The sequence below is a fragment of the Stegostoma tigrinum genome, chromosome 15 (assembly GCF_030684315.1).
Source record: "Stegostoma tigrinum isolate sSteTig4 chromosome 15, sSteTig4.hap1, whole genome shotgun sequence".
Taxonomy (NCBI): Eukaryota; Metazoa; Chordata; class Chondrichthyes; order Orectolobiformes; family Stegostomatidae; genus Stegostoma; species Stegostoma tigrinum.
In genome coordinates, this window is record NC_081368.1 from 36,156,958 (window position 1) to 36,176,551 (window position 19,594).

The following is a 19,594-nucleotide window of genomic DNA, read 5'->3' on the forward strand; positions in this document are numbered from 1 at the left end:
TCTCATGTGGGCTACTAAACAGAGTGAAAAATGCTCTGTCTATAACAGCTATTTTGATCAACTGAAAACCTCAAGTCTAACCTTGAATTAAATAATGCAATACCAGTTTCCCATTAAGACAAATTTTCACCTTGGGTGGCAGTGCTGCATATGGGGCATCAGACAGTTCTCATGAAAATTCTGCTCCAGTCAGCTACTGAAGAAAGCTTCTATTTTGATCTGTGTATTGTATAAAGTACACTGTTTTCTACAAAGAGGAGGCTGATAGGGACCTTTTCAGGGTATGGGAATGTTAATAGGGTACACTTTCATTTCAAGTAAGTAGTCCTTTACACAAAATGTTTAGAATAATTTGCTTGGAGTAGCAGTGATAGCTACTGGAGATGTTTGAAATCAAGCTGAATATTATAATAGGAGAGTTAGGTGACTGATGGACTGAATAGTTTTTCCACGTTGACTTTTGTTACGTTCATTTCCTTTTCTTTCCTGTAAGGGGTCGGACTCCAGAATGGTACAACAAGGTATCTGGGTACCTCTGTGCGGTAGAAGTTGCTAGAATACGGGATTCTTTTCTGGCACAAAATTCACGGGGTCTACATATGAAATGAGTTGACACTGCAAGCAAAAGAAAGATGTATTTAATGAATATTCTCTCTTCACAACTGGCATTAAATGGTCAATCTTCTATCTACCCTAACCAGATGAGATGCATCACGAGAAATCTTCAGCCTGCTCAGTGTTTATTTACAATATGAGTTTTTCTGTTATCCCTTTATAATATCCAAATATTTACTTCCTGGCCACTACCATACTTTGTGCAAAGGTATCATTCCTGACATTACTCAAAGTAAGTAATTGTTATTTGATCATTTATATTGATAGATTTTTAGCATCAACGTAGAAATGAGTCGGTGAGATGCATTAAAAAAGACATTGTTCCTCTGTCTAGTGTCTTGGTTTTAATCTTTTGCCTATTTGTATGGTTGTAATCCATTAACTGCTGCGGCATTCTTGCACCCCTACATCTGGGGTAAAGGAAGGTCTCATTTCGATTTGTGTTCAAAGTTTTGAAAGTTTACTGTTTTGGACTGGTTCAATGTCTGTAAATCTGTTCACAATGATATTCTCAACCAACACATTCAGTTAGCAGAAAAGATAAATGCAAGGAAATGTCTTGCAATTTGGAGTGGAGACCCTTAAACAATGGAATAAGGAAATGAGAGGTGTATGATTGTTAACTTTCAGAGAAGTGTTTACTGTGTATGGGGAAGTGCTGGGGATGTTGATGGGAGGGTGTGCGAATTGGTTGCTGAGCTGAAGTAGAATGGTGTTTTTGGGAACTTGTGTGGGTTGCTGCTGACTGTCTTGCCTGTAGGTTCTTGCTGTGTCAAGAATAAACATTTATACCATTTGAGGTTATTTTTATAATCTCATGCTCACACTTGACCTTGCATATTTCTGTAGTGCACTACATTGAGTTGCTGCACAAATAAGATAGTTAACAAGACGCAGTGCACTGTGAACCTGTACTGTGTAAATACCTAGCATTTACATAGACTACTTCTTGTCTTAGTTATATAAAAGATTGGAGCTGGAAGTAGGAGGAAGACTGTCTCATTGACAATCCAGATAAATCCAGTTTGTTCCCTTTCCAGTTGTTCGTGGGAAGATGTTGCAAGGGAGTACAGGAATAAGTTTTAACTAGATCAATCATGATGCAACCTCCAGGAATATTCCGACCAGAATTGGCAACTCTAGATGTGCTCCATTCTTTTGCCACGATAGAGTAACAATGTCAAATGATGCACTGGAAGCCTTTCATAAGAGGGCATTGATGGAACTTATGTGTGATTTCCCTCAATATTTATTTCTCTGCTTTGAATTTATTTTAATTATCAAATTTTATTTTGTTTTAACTAGTCTGGATAGGCCATTCCACTCTAGATCTATAAAGAGATGAAATTTCTAGCATCCCATACTACTAGGTTTAACACCCTCCATTCCAATTTATTATTTTCCATGATATAATCCTTGTAAATGGTAGCTTTTGTATTAATTTTGTTTGAGGACTTTTAGCACCATGCAAGGGAAGAGCTTGATACATCCTAGTTGGTTGGATGTCTAACCCAGTGGATATGATAGCATATGAACATTACTGGTTATTTTTAATCCGGGCTATTCTGATAATAATCCTCCATTTCCACTTACTAAAAATACAATTTGATTTAAAATAGATGTAAAAACCATGATTTTTAAAATGCAGTTTAAGACAAACAATCCTTTCAACTACAAATAAGTCAATGTGTTTAATTTATATTGTCTGGTGTGTCTAAGAATGTTTGTCACTATTTTCTTTTGCATCAGTTTGATGCTATTTCTAGTCAAGGTAGATACATGCATTGCATTGTCATTACCCGGTGCTTTGATTTCAGACTAATTGCTGCTGGTCACTGTGCAGTATTGGAAGTAATCTGACATTTGTATTATCATGATGTTGATGTATGGATTGTGCTGCTCTATAGCTCTGTTGTTAGTATTTGCCTTTCTCTGTGGTCCAGCACACTCACTTCACCTTGGCAACACCAATGAGCCTGACTGAAACCGAAGAAATGTCCAATTTATGGCAAAGTGGAATGATAGTTTGGCTGGAATGCCAACATTTTAACATTGACTACTAATTGTTACATTCTATTCAGACACTTTTTTTTCTGTTGCATTGCAAACCTTTTAAATCCTTTTAGCTTTGGTGTCTATGATTCATGCGTCTGCATTGACCTTGAGGAGCCTTGTTGAAGGAGCATTAGAAATTTGTGAATGATACCATGGTGAGCAGATGATGCTTCGTAAGCTGAACAGTCATGTCTTCAATCAGTGGATCCAATTTAGTGGACATTACAATGTCAACTTTTTAGAGAATAGAAGAAATTGTTTTATTCTAGAGTTAGTGTGGTCTCTTGCTTGAATGTTACTGAACTATTGGTGAAACAGTTTCATGTTTTAATTGTTAAAGAAGAAAGCAAAATTAAACTTCTTCAGAAATCTTCACTTTTCAATTACGACATTTCACATTTTATCTTTACATTTCTTCCACGTACCACTTATTGCGAAATTTTTACTTAATCACAAGAATAAAGTTGGTGCCAGTTATAAGATTTTGATCACTATCTAAAGGTTTTTTGCAGGCGTTTTTTTTTAACAGGACTTGATAATAGTTGACTTCAAGTCCTAGGGTAAAAGAGATATGACAATTGCTTGAGTTGTGTTGTGACTGAAAATCTGAATGATGAGCCTTTTATAGCAATTCTTAGCTGTATCACAAGATTGAGACAATTTATGAGCCAGAAAATGACAATGCACCGCAAGATCAACAAAGCTGTTCTTTTGAGTATGGCAGGGATAAATTATTTTGGGTTGGAAGGGAGGTGTTGCTCTTGACTTTAAAAGATGGAATATGCTTGTCATAGGACGCTGGAACAGGAAGGGTGTGGGAAAGGAAATAAATAAAACAACAAGCAGTGATGTGAGTATAAATGATCTGCAACCCAGATGTGTTACAGCAACCAACTGCAAAAACTATTTATCTTCATGAATAGAAATGTAGCATAGAAATTTCACTGGTGAGCCTCATAATAAGGTCTGCATTGAGACTCAAAGTATGTACCTTCATCTTCTAATCAAATATTAAGTACTGTAAAAATGACTTGCAAACTGATAGAATCATTGATATGTCAAACCAAGAAATGCAGCAAAGATATATGACGTATAAATGGTTAAATATTCTGGAGTTCTGACTGATTCCCTTTTGGGAATCAATGTATAAATACTGCAGATGCTGGAAATCTGAAACAAACAGAATGCTGGAGAAACTCTGTGGGTCTGGCAGCGTACCAAAATCATACCAGACTTGAAACGTTAACTGTTTCTCTCTCCACAGATGCAGCCAAACTTGCTGAGTTTCTCCAGCATTCCCTGTGTTTGTTTAATATTTATACAGGCCTTTTCATCAGGAGATGGAATGACTAGGCTGGATAGGCCATAACAAAATATTAAAGGTTTGCAGAAGCTTCACATAGGGTGGCAGAATGAACATTTTTCGAATTCCTGGTTTCTTGTATTCAAAGCTCCTTTCTCTGACCTCTGAAGATACCAATTTTTCTTTGTATGGTGAAGAAAAAACCCAAAAGGCATTATGTATGGGGATGTCAGGGAGAATGCTGTTTAACCAACATTATTGGGGTGATTATTACAGGGTTGTGCTTCAGGCAAACAGCCTAATCCATCAGGAGAGTATTTTGGAAATCAGAAGTATGTTTTATATAATTTTCCATTCATCATGATCATTGGTTGGAAAAATGTGGAGAGCAACCCTCAATTTATTTAGTTGTATCTTTGTTTATATCAAGGCATTGTGTTCTTATGTTGAGAGAAGAGAGACATGAAGAATGCATATGTGCAACACAGGTTCTTGTGTGTTAATAGATGTTACCTGTGCCCAGTGATTTATAGTAATGCGGAGGGAATGTGTGTGATTGAGTATTCATGGATTGGAAGACCTTGAGAGATACATAATGGCACAGATTCTATTTAATATTGAATATTTTTGATCTCAGGTATTTAACTTGTTACGAGTTTTTGTTGCCAACTGTATATATTGTATTTCTATAAAATCTATCCAATGTGAAGCATTTGTATGAACTTTTTAAAACAAAAATTATGCTGTGTATTAAAATTTATATTTTTGACAATTTGTCAAATGTACATATCATTTCAATAAATATCACTTCAAATTACAATGTCTGAAATGTTTTGCCTACTTATTTTAACTAAGCTTCCTGACATTGCAATAACGTGGTTGGAAAAATTCTTAACCTGGTCTGCGTGAAAGTAAGAAATCTGAATTGTGTGGTGCTGTGGGGACAACAGTAATCCTAGCTGCTGTCAAAAGCAAGTAAAATTAGTGAGGAGTGCAGGTTCCTTTGCTCTGCATTGTTCAATACATTAAAACAGAGTGACTTCACAGTCAACTATTCTAACCTATTTTTTATGGGATTTTAATTGTAATTTTCGATCTCCTTCAGTGGGGATGATTTTGACTTGGTGCAATTAGAGGGAGGTGATGGCCGAGTGGTATTATTGCTGGACTGTTAATCCAGAAACCCTGATAATGTTCTGGGGACCTAGGTTCAAATCCTACCACAGTAGATGGAATTTGAATTCAATAAAATATCTGGAATTAAGAATCTAATGGACACTGTGACTCCATTGCTGATAGTCGGGAAAAACACTTGTGCCCTTTAGGGAAGGAACCTGCCATCCTTACCTGGTCTGGCCTACATGTGACTCCGGACCCACAGCCATGTGGTTGACTCTTAACTGTCCTCTGGGCTATTAGTGATGGACAATAAATGCTACCTAGCCAGCAACACCCTCATCTCATTAAACTATTTGCCAGTTTTTTTCTTTATTTATTAACTTTTTTTGCCCTTTTTATACTTCCTCACAGTAAACTTATCAAAAGCTTTTTTCCTTCCCACTACAACTAAGGCTTTAAAATTCAACAATTGGCTTCACCGTGCTTTACTTCTGCAGAGTGAGCTTTTGCCTTACGATTTCAGGCCTACATTAAAACGAAAATCCAGTCCTAGTAGAACAGTCAATTAACATTAAAGTTGTTAAAAAAAAGTTTGTAATCCTCATTTGAGTTGCCCTGGAAAAGTTATGAACAATGGTTGTACCATTGTCTCTGCTCTGAGGTTTCCAGCCAGCCTTGTTAGGGAGGAGCTTCTCCCTGTCTGTCCCTTAGGATCGTAATGACAATATTGAGTCAGACTCTGGTGTGGGCACTCTGTTGGAGGAGTCCCATTGCATTGGCACAGTGAATAGCCCACTGTGGCAGTGGACCAGGGTAGGCCCAATGAAGGTCTTCACCCAGGACAAATGTTGGGTCCCTTTGGCATCAGTGGAGATATGAATTTGGAATTTAAAGGCTCACTCCTTTACCCAAGGGTCAGGAGGTTCACCACTGCAGTTGGGTATGATTCCTGGAAAACTCTATTTACCCTCCAATGGCAGGCATTCATAGAAGGGTCTGGTAACCATGCCAGTCAGCATTGGAACTGTTTGAAATGCTATTTATATCTGTCTGTGGTAGAGGTGCCTATCCACTGTCATCAGAAATTCCAATGTGAGTGAGATAGAGCTCAGCAGTTGTCAATTCAGAAAGAAATTCTGCACAGCTTTTAAATTTACAAGGGAAGTATAGTATTATACAATCTGCAGCTGGTGCAATGTTTGTATACATTCCTTTTACCTACATATAAATAGATTTGTTAATGGTCCAACTCACCCTATCAATATTCAGTTTCCTATCTTAACAAACTAGATGTCCATAAAAAGGGCTTTAATGGAAACTAGGGCAAGCACGTGGCAAATTCATCATTAACCTTGCATTGCCTGCTGTACATTGGCTGATTGACAGCCTTTAGTTCTGGTTACTGCTGTGATATTGAAGTTCTTTGTGGTGCAGGAACACAGGCAGTCTGGGATGTTATGCTTGTTCGTAGGGATCAGGGTAGGAGGGGTGGGGTGGAGTCATCTTGACGAAGGGTACACTGGCACATTAATATCTACAGTACATGCCAGCTGCTTGTGTGTCAAACACATTGCACGTTAATTCCACCAAATAGCCATGTCAGAAACTGGTGAGTGCTAGTCATCAGTCCAGTCAAAGGAAGGCTGCTGTTGTTTGGGGCCCTGGTATCATCAATTGCGGGAACAGTGTGCAGACAGTGCGGGTCAGTCACCCTCCTGGGATACTCAGTCAGGGCATCTGTCAGGACAGTCTGAGAGATGTTCAGAATCAATCCTGAGGGAGAGCACAAGTTGTTAAGGGATACTATATTATTAGCCACTAAACTGCATACACAGTGGTCAGGCATATCTAGGACTGCTTTTGTTTTTTGGTCAGAGGTCGGGAGTGCATGTAGTCCTGGAAGGCCTTCTGTTGATCTTTTAGGAATGTTCCAGGAAGGGGCTGTAGAGGCAGCAATTGGGGGAAACTGCCACAAAGGATTGGGGAATCACGGCTGGGAAGGGTGGAAAGCAGTGGCATTTATAACGGTGGGGGTAAAGATAGGAGGAAATTTCTATATCGGGGAGGATGGTCTGTGGAACAACATTAGAAGGTATGACAGGCTACCGAAGGGGGGAAGTTAATGACGATAGCCAGCACCGTGACTTCCTCAGGGTAGCATAGAGAACCAGGATGGGCATCATTATCATGGAACAGAGGTGCCCAGGGTGCGGCGGGGGGTGGGTGGTGGAAAGCGGTTGGAGGGGGGAGCGGATGGTTCTAAGTGAAGTTCAATGTAGTGGGTCACTACATGGTAGGGGAATAGTTTGAAATGGGCTGTTGGGCTTGTATAAAGTAAAAGGGGACATGGCTCTTCGGGGGGTGGGGAGGTGTTGGGAGTTCGACTCGGGGTGGGGTAGCTGGTGATCAGGCAGAGCCTGGTGCTGATGGTGTCCACAGTGAGCTGTGTTCCCAGTCATGACTTGCTGTTCTCTAGAGGTGCAGCACTGCTAGAAACAGGGTGCACAGCAGCATTTCAAAGGTGGTGCTAGTGTAAGGGATGCCAGTCTTTTGGTGGGTAACTTTTGAGTAGTCAGCTGTTCTGGGAATGGCTCAGGCCACAATCCAGAAACCCGACTGTCCCGGCCAACCCATTGTCTCTACCTGCTCCTGACCCACTGAACTTATCTCTGCTTACTCTGTTTTCTCCCCACTGGTCCAGGGACTCCCTACCTAGATCCAGGACACCACCCATGCCCTCCACATCCTCCAAGACTTCCAATTCCCTGGCCTGCAATTCCTCATCTTTAGATATCCAATATATATCCGTTAGATTTAGATATCCAATCCCTGTATACGTGCATTCCCCATGCAGATGGCCTAAAGTCCTCTGCTTCTTCCTCTTCCACAGGCCCAACCAGTTCCCCTCCACTGACACCCTCATCTGCTTAACCACACTTGTCCTTACCCTCAACAATTTCTCCTCTAACTCCTCCCACTTCCTACAGACTAAGTGGGTGGCCATGGAAACCCGCATGGGCCCAAGCTATGGATAAAAGTGGAACAGTCCCTCTTCCGTACCTACACTGGTACTATCCCCCACCTCTTCCTCCACTACATTGATGACTGTATTGGTGCTGCCTCATGCTCACAAGAGGAGCTTGAACAGTTCGTCAACTTTACTAACACCTTCCACCCCAACCTCCAGTTCACCTGGACCATCTCTGATACCTCTCTCTCCTTCCTGGACCTCTCCATCTCTGTCTCTGGTAACCACCTTGAAACTGGCATCTATTTCAAACCCACCGACTTCCACAGCTACCTGGATTACACCTTCTCTCACCCATCTTCCTGAAAGAATGCGATCCCCTACTCCCAATTCCTCCACCTCCACCACATCTGCTCCCAAGTTGGGGCGTTCTACTCCTGAACGTCCCAGATGTCCTCCTATTTCAAGGACAGCAACTCCCCACCTTTGGTGGTCGAAAATGCTCTCAACCACATGTCTTGTGTTTCCTGCACCTCAGCCCTCACACCTTCTCCCCACAACAAAAACAATGACAGAATCCTTCTTGTCCTCACAAAGTACACCCCAAACTTCCGTATCCAACGTATCATTCTCTGCCACTTACGCCACCTACAATCCGACCCCATAACCAAGGATATATTTCCCTCCCCATCCCTATCTGTCTCTTACAGGGACTGCTCTCTGTGCAACTCCATCATCTGCTCCACACTCCCTGCTAGCCCCACCACCTCCGGCATATTTCCCTGCAACTGCAGGAGGTGCTCCACCTGCCCCTACACCTCCCCCCTCACCTCCATCCAAGGCACAAAACAAACCTTCCACATTAGACAGGAGTTTACCTGCACATCTGTCAATGTGGTCTATTGCATCCGCAGCTCCCGATGTGGCCTCCTCTACATCGGGGAAACCAAGCTCAGGCTTGGAGACCGCTTTGTACGGCATCTGCGTTCCGTTTGCAACAAATGACAACACCTTCCGGTCGCGAACCATTTCAACTCCCCCTCCCACTCCCTGGATGATATGTCCACCCTCCAGTGCTCCTCCAGTGTTACAATGACGCAACCCAGAAACTGGAGGAGCGCCTTGTGCCCTGACAGCCCAATGGTCTCTATGTGGACTTTACCGGTTTCAGAATCTCCACACCCCCAGCCTCATCCCATGTCCAACCCACCCCTCCCCCCCATTCCTGCCTCCTTGACCTGATGCAACCTGTCCGTCTTCTCACCCACCTATCCACTCCTCCCATCTCACTGACCAATCCCCACCACTCCCTATCTGCACTCTCCTATCACCATCTCACCTACCTTACCCAGCCCCACTCCTCCTCCCCCTATTTATTTCACAGCTCCCTTCCCCCTCCCCCATTTCTGAAGAAGGGTCCCGAGCCGAAACATCAGCTTTCCTGTTCCTCTGGTGCTGCCTGGCCTGCTGTACTCCTCCAGCTCCACACTGTTATCTCTGACTCCAGCTTTGGTGGTTCTTACTGTGTCATAGTGGCAAAGTAGTTTGGTAAAGTAGCCGGGGTAATGGGAACTGCAGATGCTGGAGAATCTGTGTAGAGCTGGATGAACACAGCAGGCCAAGCAGCACCTTAGGAGCACAGAAGCTGATGTTTCGGGCCTAGACCCTTCATCAGAAAAGGGGGAGGGGGAGAGGGTTCTGAAATAAATAGGGAGACAGGGGGAGGCAGATCAAAGATGGATAGAGGAGAAGATAGGTGGAGAGGAGATAGACAAGTTTCACAAGCTTCAAAATCTCCTCTCTCCCTACTGCATCCCAAAACCAGCCCAGCTCGTCCCTGCCTCCCTAACCTGTTCTTCCTCTCACCTATACCCTCCTCCCACCTCAAGCCGCACCCCCATTTCCTACCTTCTAACCTCAACCCACCCCCTTGACCTGTCCGTCCTCCCCGACCTGACCTATCCCCTCCCTACCTCTCCACCTTCACTCACCTTTACTGGCTCCATTCCTGCCTCTTTGACCGGTCTGTCTCCTCTCCACCTATCTCCTCTATCCATCTTTAATCTGCCTCCCCCTCTCTCCCTATTTATTTCAGAACCCTCTCCCCCTCCCCCTTTTCTGATGAAGAGTCTAGGCCCAAAACATCAGCTTTTGTGCTGGACAAGTAGCCAGTTTGTGAATGAACAGTCAGAGAGCTTGATAATAAAATGTGAGGCTGGGTGAACACAGCAGGCCAAGCAGCATCTCAGGAGCACAAAAGCTGACGTTTCGGGCCTGGACCCTTCATCAGAGAGGGGGATGGGGGGAGGGAACTGGAATAAATAGGGAGAGAGGGGGAGGCGGACCGAAGATGGAGAGTAAAGAAGATAGGTGGAGAGGGTGTAGGTGGGGAGGTAGGGAGGGGATAGGTCAGTCCAGGGAAGACGGACAGGTCAAGGAGGTGGGATGAGGTTAGTAGGTAGCTGGGGGTGCGGCTTGGGGTGGGAGGAAGGGATGGGTGAGAGGAAGAACCGGTTAGGGAGGCAGAGACAGGTTGGACTGGTTTTGGGATGCAGTGGGTGGGGGGGAAGAGCTGGGCTGGTTGTGTGGTGCAGTGGGGGGAGGGGATGAACTGGGCTGGTTGAGGGATGCAGTGGGGGAAGGGGAGATTTTGAAACTGGTGAAGTCCACATTGATACCATATGGCTGCAGGGTTCCCAGGCGGAATATGAGTTGCTGTTCCTGCAACCTTCGGGTGGCATCATTGTGGCAGTGCAGGAGGCCCATGATGGACATGTCATCAAGAGAATGGGAGGGGGAGTGGAAATGGTTTGCGACTGGGAGGTGCAGTTGTTTGTTGCGAACTGAGCGGAGGTGTTCTGCAAAGCGGTCCCCAAGCCTCCGCTTGGTTTCCCCAATGTAGAGAAAGCCGCACCGGGTACAATGGATGCAGTATACCACATTGGCAGATGTGCAGGTGAACCTCTGCTTAATGTGGAATGTCATCTTGGGGCCTGGGATGGGGGTGAGGGAGGAGGTGTGGGGACAAGTGTAGCATTTCCTGCGGTTGCAGGGGAAGGTGCCGGGTGTGGTGGGGTTGGAGGGCAGTGTGGAGCGAACAAGGGAGTCACGGAGAGAGTGGTCTCTCCGGAAAGCAGACAGGGGTGGGGATGGAAAAATGTCTTGGGTGGTGGGGTCGGATTGTAAATGGCGGAAGTGTCGGAGGATAATGCGTTGTATCCGGAGGTTGGTAGGGTGGTGTGTGAGAACGAGGGGGATCCTCTTGGGGCGGTTGTGGCGGGGGCGGGGTGTGAGGGATGTGTCGCGGGAAATGCGGGAGACGCGGTCAAGGGCGTTCTCAATCACCGTGGGGGGGAAGTTGCGGTCCTTAAAGAACTTGGACATCTGGGATGTGCGGGAGTGGAATGTCTTATCGTGGGAGCAGATGCGGCGGAGGCGGAGGAATTGGGAATAGGGGATGGAATTTTTGCAGGAGGGTGGGTGGGAGGAGGTGTATTCTAGGTAGCTGTGGGAGTCGGTGGGCTTGTAATGGACATCAGTTACAAGCTGGTTGCCTGAGATGGAGACTGAGAGGTCCAGGAAGGTGAGGGATGTGCTGGAGATGGCCCAGGTGAACTGAAGGTTGGGGTGGAAGGTGTTGGTGAAGTGGATGAACTGTTCGAGCTCCTCTGGGGAGCAAGAGGCGGCGCCGATACAGTCATCAATGTACCGGAGGAAGAGGTGGGGTTTGGGGCCTGTGTAGGTGCGGAAGATGGACTGTTCCACGTAACCTACAAAGAGGCAGGCATAGCTGGGGCCCATGCGGGTGCCCATGGCCACCCCCTTAGTCTGTAGGAAGTGGGAGGAGTCAAAAGAGAAGTTGTTGAGTGTGAGGACGAGTTCCGCTAGGCGGATGAGAGTGTCGGTGGAGGGGGCCTGGTCGGGCCTGCGGGACAGGAAGAAGCGGAGGGCCTTGAGGCCATCTCCATGCGGAATGCAGGTGTACAGGGACTGGACGTCCATGGTGAATATGAGGTGTTGGGGGCCAGGGAATTGGAAGTCCTGGAGGAGGTGGAGGGCGTGGGTGGTGTCACGGACATAGGTGGGGAGTTCCTGGACCAAAGGGGAGAAAATGGAGTCCAGATAGGTGGAGATGAGTTCGGTGGGGCAGGAGCAGGCTGAGACGATGGGTCGACCAGGGCAGGCAGGTTTGTGGATTTTGGGAAGGAGATAGAAACGGGCCGTGCGGGGTTGGGGAACAATGAGGTTGGAGGCTGTGGGTGGGAGGTCCCCTGAGGTGATGAGGTCATGAATGGTGTTGGAGATGATGGTTTGGTGCTCGGGTGTGGGGTCATGATCGAGGAGGCGGTAGGAGGTGGTGTCGGAGAGTTGGCGTCTGGCCTCGGCGATGTAGAGGTCAGTACGCCAGAGAGATGTCAGAGAGCTTGCTAGGCCTTGTGATGGGAATTTCTCCAAAACACTTGACGCAACTCAGACTTAGCCAAGAAACAGATTGACAATGCGATTGTTGCCTGCCATTCTGGCTCTAGCCTGAGCCTGTTGGAAAGGCTACTTTCCCAAAAGCAGGAATGGATCTCTGCTGCCACCTGATGTGAAGCATGGCAACTGCACCCAGCAACTGGGTGATAGTTTTAAGCTGCGTAGCTTTTGTGGTCATTGCTGTTTAACTTGCCTAATCTTTGAAGTTATTTCTCATTAGTAAATCTTAATAGATTCCTGAAGGATGAAAACAATCTGGATTGCGTGAAAGAGCTTCCAAAGGCACTTGCTGTCATTGATTTTCTATATTTATTCATCAGCAACAGTGGGAATGAGACGAGGTATAAGGCACTCAGCACATCATACAGACTGACTGGGTGACCATTTTGCAGAACATTTATGTTCTTCCTGCAAGAAAGATGTTGAGACTCCAGTTACCTGCCACTTTCACATACCAGAGATTGTAGGAACTGCAGATGCTGGAGAATCTGAGATAACAAGGTGTAGAGCTAGATGAACACAGCAGGCCAAGCAGCATCAGAGGAGCAGGAAAGCTGACGTTTCAGGCCTAGGCCCTTCTTCAGAAAATTTCCTTTGATGCTGCTTGGCCTGCTGCGTTCATCCAGCTCTACACCTTGTTATCTCACTTTCACATACCACTCAGTTCCCTGGCCAACATCTCTATCTCAGGTTTACCGCAGTGCTCCAGCGAAGCTCAGCGCAAGCTGGAAGAACAACACCTTATTGTCCACTTGGGGACCCTGCAGCCCTCTGGGCTCAATATTGAGTTCAATAATTTTAGGCCTGAGCTCTCCCATGTCCTAGTCCCTTACTCCACACACCAGGCCTTGTTATCACATAGTCTGCCGTTACTCACCACCTTTTGTTAGCCGCTAACAATCTCCATTAACAGCTATTCACCCTCCTAGCTAGATTGTTATCTGTGCCTTTTGTCTGTCCAACTGTTCTTCTCTCTTCTCGGGCTCTATCCCCACCTACTGTTTACTCCTGAACCCCTCCCCCATCCTACTCTTCTGCATATAAACCAACATTTTCCTAGTTACCATCTGTTTTGAGGAATGGTCACTGGACTGGAAACATTAGCTCTGATTTTTCTTCGCAGATGTTGCCAGACCTGCTGAGCTTTTCCAGCAACTTCTGTTTTTTTTAATTCATTCACAGGATGAGGGTGTTACTGGCCAGGCAGTATTTATTGTCCATCCCTAACTGCCCAGTGGGCAGCTCAGAGTCAATCACATTGCTGTTGGTCTGGAGTCACATGTAGGCCAGACCCAGGTAAGGATAGCAGTTTCCTTCCCTAAAGGCCATTAATGAACAAATGGGTTTTTCTGACAATCTGCAATGGAGCCATGGTCATCATGACACTGTTAATTCCAGATTCTCTTTTAATTGAATTTAAATTCCACCATTTGCTGTGGCACGATTCAAACCCAGGTTCCCAGATTGTTGTCCAGGTCTCTGGATTAACAGTCCAGTGATAATATGTCTCCCCAGAGACAATTTGCATCTGATTTACAACATCTGCAGTTCTTCCGGTTTTTTTTTAAGCAGACTGACTATTATCAAGGAAAAATAATTGGTATCTCAACACTGGATGACAGATAAGTGAGTGTTTGTTAAGCATTTCTCTGTTCCTCTCTAAACGAGGGCATTACGTCAAACTCGAGACAGAAAACTAAACATTTCATTCAGTGTGAGGTAAATGAGTTAATGAGAGCAATAGCACCGATCAGATCCAGAAGCATTAATTCAAATACTTAAAACAAAATGCTAATTAGTTTCTAACAGAGGGAATAGTGCATATTTTTAGTTTAAGGTCTGACATCTGAGACTCGTTTGCAATTTCTGCTGAAAATGAAACTCCAGGATATTCCACATGTCATAGCTGGTCATTTGTGTAGGAAGTATCTTTAAACATTTGAATTTGAGCTCAGGTTTCTGTGCTGAAGTGACAGCTGAAGCCATTGTTGTGCCTCAGGGAGGGTAAGGTTTTCCTGGATTGTACTCTCCAGGAAGTGGGTCAAGATGGTACATGAGTGGCAATCCAGGAGAGCTAGAAGAGGCAGGAGTTACAAGAGTCTTCATAGTGTGTGTAACCCAAGATAATCAGCATCGGAGACTGTCGGGAATGGTGGCATCTCAATAAAATGCAGCCCACACCATGGCACAAATAGGCAAGAAACTGCACATAAAGGACCAGCAAAAAGAAGAAATTAAAATCATTGGAGATCTCCAAGATTTCATTGTTAGGGGATGGGGGATAGGGCCAGGCAGGTCTTTCTCTAAGTGTCATCATCAATGTCACACTCCCTGCCACCAGGTAAGTGATACCACAGAAATGGTGAAAAATATGCTGCAAGAGGAAGGGAGAGAGACAGAAGTTGTACTTGAAAATACCAACAATATACAGAGGGATTGTGTTGGGGTCCTAGACTTAGACTTTACAAATTAGAGGGGAAATTGAAAAAAAAAGAAATTTGAATTGGCATTTTGAACCTACTTATAATAGATGGACTGCAGGCGTTCAAGAAAGCAGCTCATCACCACCTTCTCAAGGGCAACTAATGATGACAGTGTAACCATTGTCAATTAGTGTGAAAACCCATCTGCTTCACTAATGTTCTTCAGGGAAGGAAATCTGTCATCCTTACCTGATCTGGCCTACAGATGACTCAAGACCCATGGCAATATGTTGACTCTTAATTATACACTGAAATGGCCTTGCAAGCCGCTAGGTTGTCTTTAAAAAGAGCACTAGCCACTTAAAAAATGAAATGAATCTGGTGGATGACCTGGCAACGGCTAAGGCACCAGGATGACAGCGACGAACACAGTCCTGTCAATGCTGCAAAGTCCTCTTTACTGACATCTGGGGGCTAGTGCCAGAATTGGGAGAGCCGTGTCACAGACTAGACAAGCAACAAAATAACATTGTCATTTTCTGAAGAAGGGTCACTGGACCTGAAGCCTTAACTCTGCTTTCTTTCCACTTATCCTGCCAGACCCGCTGAATTTTTTCAGCAATTTCTGATTTTGTTTATGACATAGTCATTCTCACTTGTCTGACCATGGTACTTGACCTAAAATTTCTCAGACACTGCCATCACCATTGCTGGGTATGTCCCATTCCATCAGTAGGACAGATGAAACAATGGTTATACATTCAGGGGAGTGTTGCCCGAGGACCTGAACATTGAATCCAGACTCAATAATGTCTCATGACACCAGATGAAACAATGATCATGGAATCCCTCCTGCTGATTATGATGCACTGCCTTCCCTCAGTTGGTGAACATTGAGGAAGCACTGAGGGTGACAAGGCCACAAGATTTACTGGGTGGGGAACTTCAATGTCCAAGTGTAGCTTGTCAATAATGCTATTGACAAAGCCAGTCAAGACACAAAGAATATAACTGGTAGATTGGGTCTGAGCCATTTGGTGAGGGAACCAATGAAAGGAAAATATATTTTACTTCACCTTCAACAATCTGCCTACTGCCGATGCACTAGTCCATGACAGGATCAGTAAGAGGGACCACTGCACAGTCTCTGTGGAGACTAAGTCTTGTTATCACACTAAGGATGCTGTCCATTGAGTCGTGTGGATGACCATGTTAAATAGGACAGACTTTGAATGGATCCAACTCAAGTCTGGGCCTTAATGAGGCACTGTGGACCATCAGGAACAGCAGAATTGTAGTCAATGAAATCTGCAGCCTCATGGCTTGGAATATCCTGTACTCTATAGTTACCATCATGTGAAACCCTGGCTCAATGAACAATACAGGATAATATGTCAGGAGCAGCACCAGGCCTGGCTATAAATGAAGTGTAAACCTGACAAAGCTACCAAACAGGGCTACTTGCATGCCAAACAGCATAAACAGCAAGTGCTGGAGTGAGCCAATATATTAAAAATGGATCAGATCAAAGTTCTGCAGTCGTGCCACATCTAGTTGTAAATGGTGGGGGACAATGAAATGATTCACGGAGGAGACTCCACATATATCCCTATTCTCAAAAGATGAAGCAGCCCAGCACATCAGTGCAAAAGAAAATGCTGAAGTGTTTACAGGGACATTCAGTCAGACTTGCTGAGTGGATGATCCACGTCAACCTCCTCCAGAGGTCCCCAGCATCACGGATGCTAGACATCAGCCAATCAAGTTGCGATATCGAGTAACAACTGGTGGCGCTGGGTTCTGCAAAAGACCTGACAACATTCCTGCTATTGTACTGAACATTTATATTCTGCAATTTGCTGTTTCCCTCACCAAGCTGTTCCAGTACAGTTACAATTCTAACTAAATAATGTGGAAAATAGCCCGGGCACGTCCTTTACACCAAAAGTGGACAAATCCAACCTGGCCAATCTCCATCCTATCAACATACTATTGATCATCAGTAAAGTGATGGAAGGTGTCATCAATAGTGCTATCCAGCAACACAACCTCAGCATAACCTGCTCAATGACACCCAGTTTGGGTTGCACCAGCGCCACTCAGCTCCTGACCTCATTACAGCCTTTTGCCCATGGACAAGAGCTGAATACCAGAAGTGAAAGTAATTGACATGATTGACATTCCAGAGAATGACTGTCCTTGTCATTAAAGCCACATTTGACATGGTTTCACATCTAGGAGCACCAGCAAAACTAAAGCCAATGGGAAACGTGAAATCTCTCTGCTGGTTGGAGCCATGCCTAGCGTTCCGGAGGTTGTTGGAGGCTAGTAATCTCAGCTCCAGGACATCTCTGCATGAGATCCTCATGTTAGTATTCTCAGCTAAAGCATCTTGACCTGCTTCCTTCCAAAGTAAGGTCAGAAGTGGGAATGTTCACTGATGATTGCTGAAATTTTAACACCACTCTAATTGCTCAGATACTGAAGCAGTCCAAGTCCAAACACAGCAATAACTTCAAGATCAGAGATAATGGGAACTGCAGATGCTGGAGAATCCAAGATAACAAAGTGTGAAGCTGGATAAACACAGCAGGCCAAGCAGCATCTTAGGAGCACAAAAGCTGACGTTTCAGGCCCAGAATTTCAAGATGGCAGCATTGGCATGATAGGTAGCATTAAGGCTCCTGAGCCTGCCTGCTCCAGGCAGGCCACTTCCTTCTCTTTCTCTCCTGTCTTATCTTTCTCTTTCTCCTTTTTCTTCATCTCCTGACATTGTGGAGAGTTTGGCGCAATTTGGTGGATTGTCAGCTCTGGTGGTGATGGTGCCTGGTGCAGGGACTCCTGGCTGTGGTGGGCCTGAAGCATGGACTCTTGGACTTGGCCAGTTATCGTCCATGGAGATGATGGGTAGCCATCTCTGGCAGTGGTGGTGTCTGGAGCTGGGACTTTTGGCTACAGTAGGCCTGAAACACAGGGACTCCTTGAGGCTTGGGATGCCTTGCAGAGACTTTGCAGAAGCCCTAGAGCTGTGTTTGAACATCCCTTGGACAGAATCTGAATTCTATTTGTCCAATAACAAGGTTTAGAGCTGGATGAACACAGCAGGCCAAGCAGCAGCATCAGAGGAGCAGGAAAGCTGATGTTTCGGGTCGTGATCCTTTTCCTAAAGAAGGATCTCGACCCGAAACTTCAGCCTTCCTGCTCCTCCGATGCTGCTGCTTGGCCTGCTGTGTTCATCCAGCTCCATACCTTGTTATCTCAGATTCTCCAGCATTGGCACTTCCTACTATCTCTATTTATCCAATTTCTTTTTATTCTTTTTGTAACTCAAAATGGTACCCGTTTGTGGCAACGCTTTTCACTGTATCTTTGTAGATATATGTGACAATAAATTACTCATAATGACTCATAAAAATCCCATGAAGTATCTAGCCATGGGACAAGTAACATTTGTACTGCACATCAGTAGAAATGATTGCCCATTGGATTGGCACCACAGGCACAAACATTCACCCCATCTACCACTGAGACACAGTAACAGTAGCACACACTTTCAAGACGATTCACTGCTATAACTCACCCAGGTCCCACTAGACAGCATTTTCCAAATCTACAGCCACCATCATCTAGAAGGGCAGATACATGGAAACACTGCCACCTGTAAGTTCTCCTTCAGGATACTCACCAACCTGTCTTGAAATATATCACCGTTCCTTCACTGCCATTTGGTTAAAATCCTGGAATTCCTCCTCAAGAGCATTATGAGTCAATTACAGCATAAGGACTTCAGTGGCTCAAGAAGGCAGCTCACCACTATCTTCTCAAGGGCAATTAGAAATAAGCAATAAATGTTGGCCTAGGCAGAAAGGCCCATATCCCCTGAATGAATTAAAAAAACAAGGAAAGAGTGTCTTGACTATTTCAAGAAAAGGAAATGACATCATATTGGATTGAGAAGACTATGGTGGAATAAGAGAAGTATTGGTCAGGGCATTGAGTAGAGGAGTTTGAAAGTCATGTAGCGGCTGTACAAGACATTGTTTTGGCCACTTTTATAATATTATATTCAGGTCGAGTCTCCCTGCTATAGGAAGGATGCCATGAGACATGAAAAGGTGCAGGAAAGATTTATAAGGATGTTGGTAGGTTTGGAGGGATTGAGCTGCAGGGAGAGGCTGAATAAGCTGAAGCTATTTTCTCTGGTGTGTTGGAGGCGGAGGGAGTGACCTGATAGAGGTTTGTAAAATCATGGGGAGAATGGATAAGGTGAATAGCTAAGGTTTTTTTCCTAGTGTAAGGGAGTCCATAGCTAAAGGGCATAGATTTAAGGTATCCATGATGTGGAGGTACCCGTGTTGGACTGAGGCAAAGTCAGAAGTCACATGACACTGGCTTTTGTCTAACAAGTTTATTTGAAATCATACGCTTTCAAAGCGTAGCCCCTTCATTGGGTGAAATGAGCTAGAAGCACACAGACATGGAACTTATAGCCAGAGAGATCAAAATATGATGCAAATAGTGTGAGTGGAGTATCGAATAGTAAGTCTCTGCAGGTGATCAAAACTGTCAGACGGTGTGAGTAAAGTGTTAAAAGCTGAATAACAAGCCTAGCAATGACCTATAATCTGATTA

The 19,594-nt window shown here is 44.8% G+C and overlaps 1 protein-coding gene across 3 annotated transcripts in view; it reads left to right on the forward strand.

Annotated features, from left to right (window-relative positions):
• The window catches only part of stard8 (StAR-related lipid transfer (START) domain containing 8), a 197,728-nt gene extending 193,011 nt beyond the window's left edge, over positions 1–4,717 (forward strand). For all 3 annotated transcript variants that reach the window (XM_048544637.2, XM_048544638.2, XM_048544639.2), the window contains one exon: positions 494–4,717. In XM_048544637.2, coding sequence (XP_048400594.2) covers positions 494–608 — 115 coding nt within the window. In that variant the 3' untranslated portion in view covers positions 609–4,717. The remainder of the gene's footprint in view (positions 1–493) is intronic.
• The last annotated feature ends 14,877 nt before the right edge of the window (positions 4,718–19,594 follow it).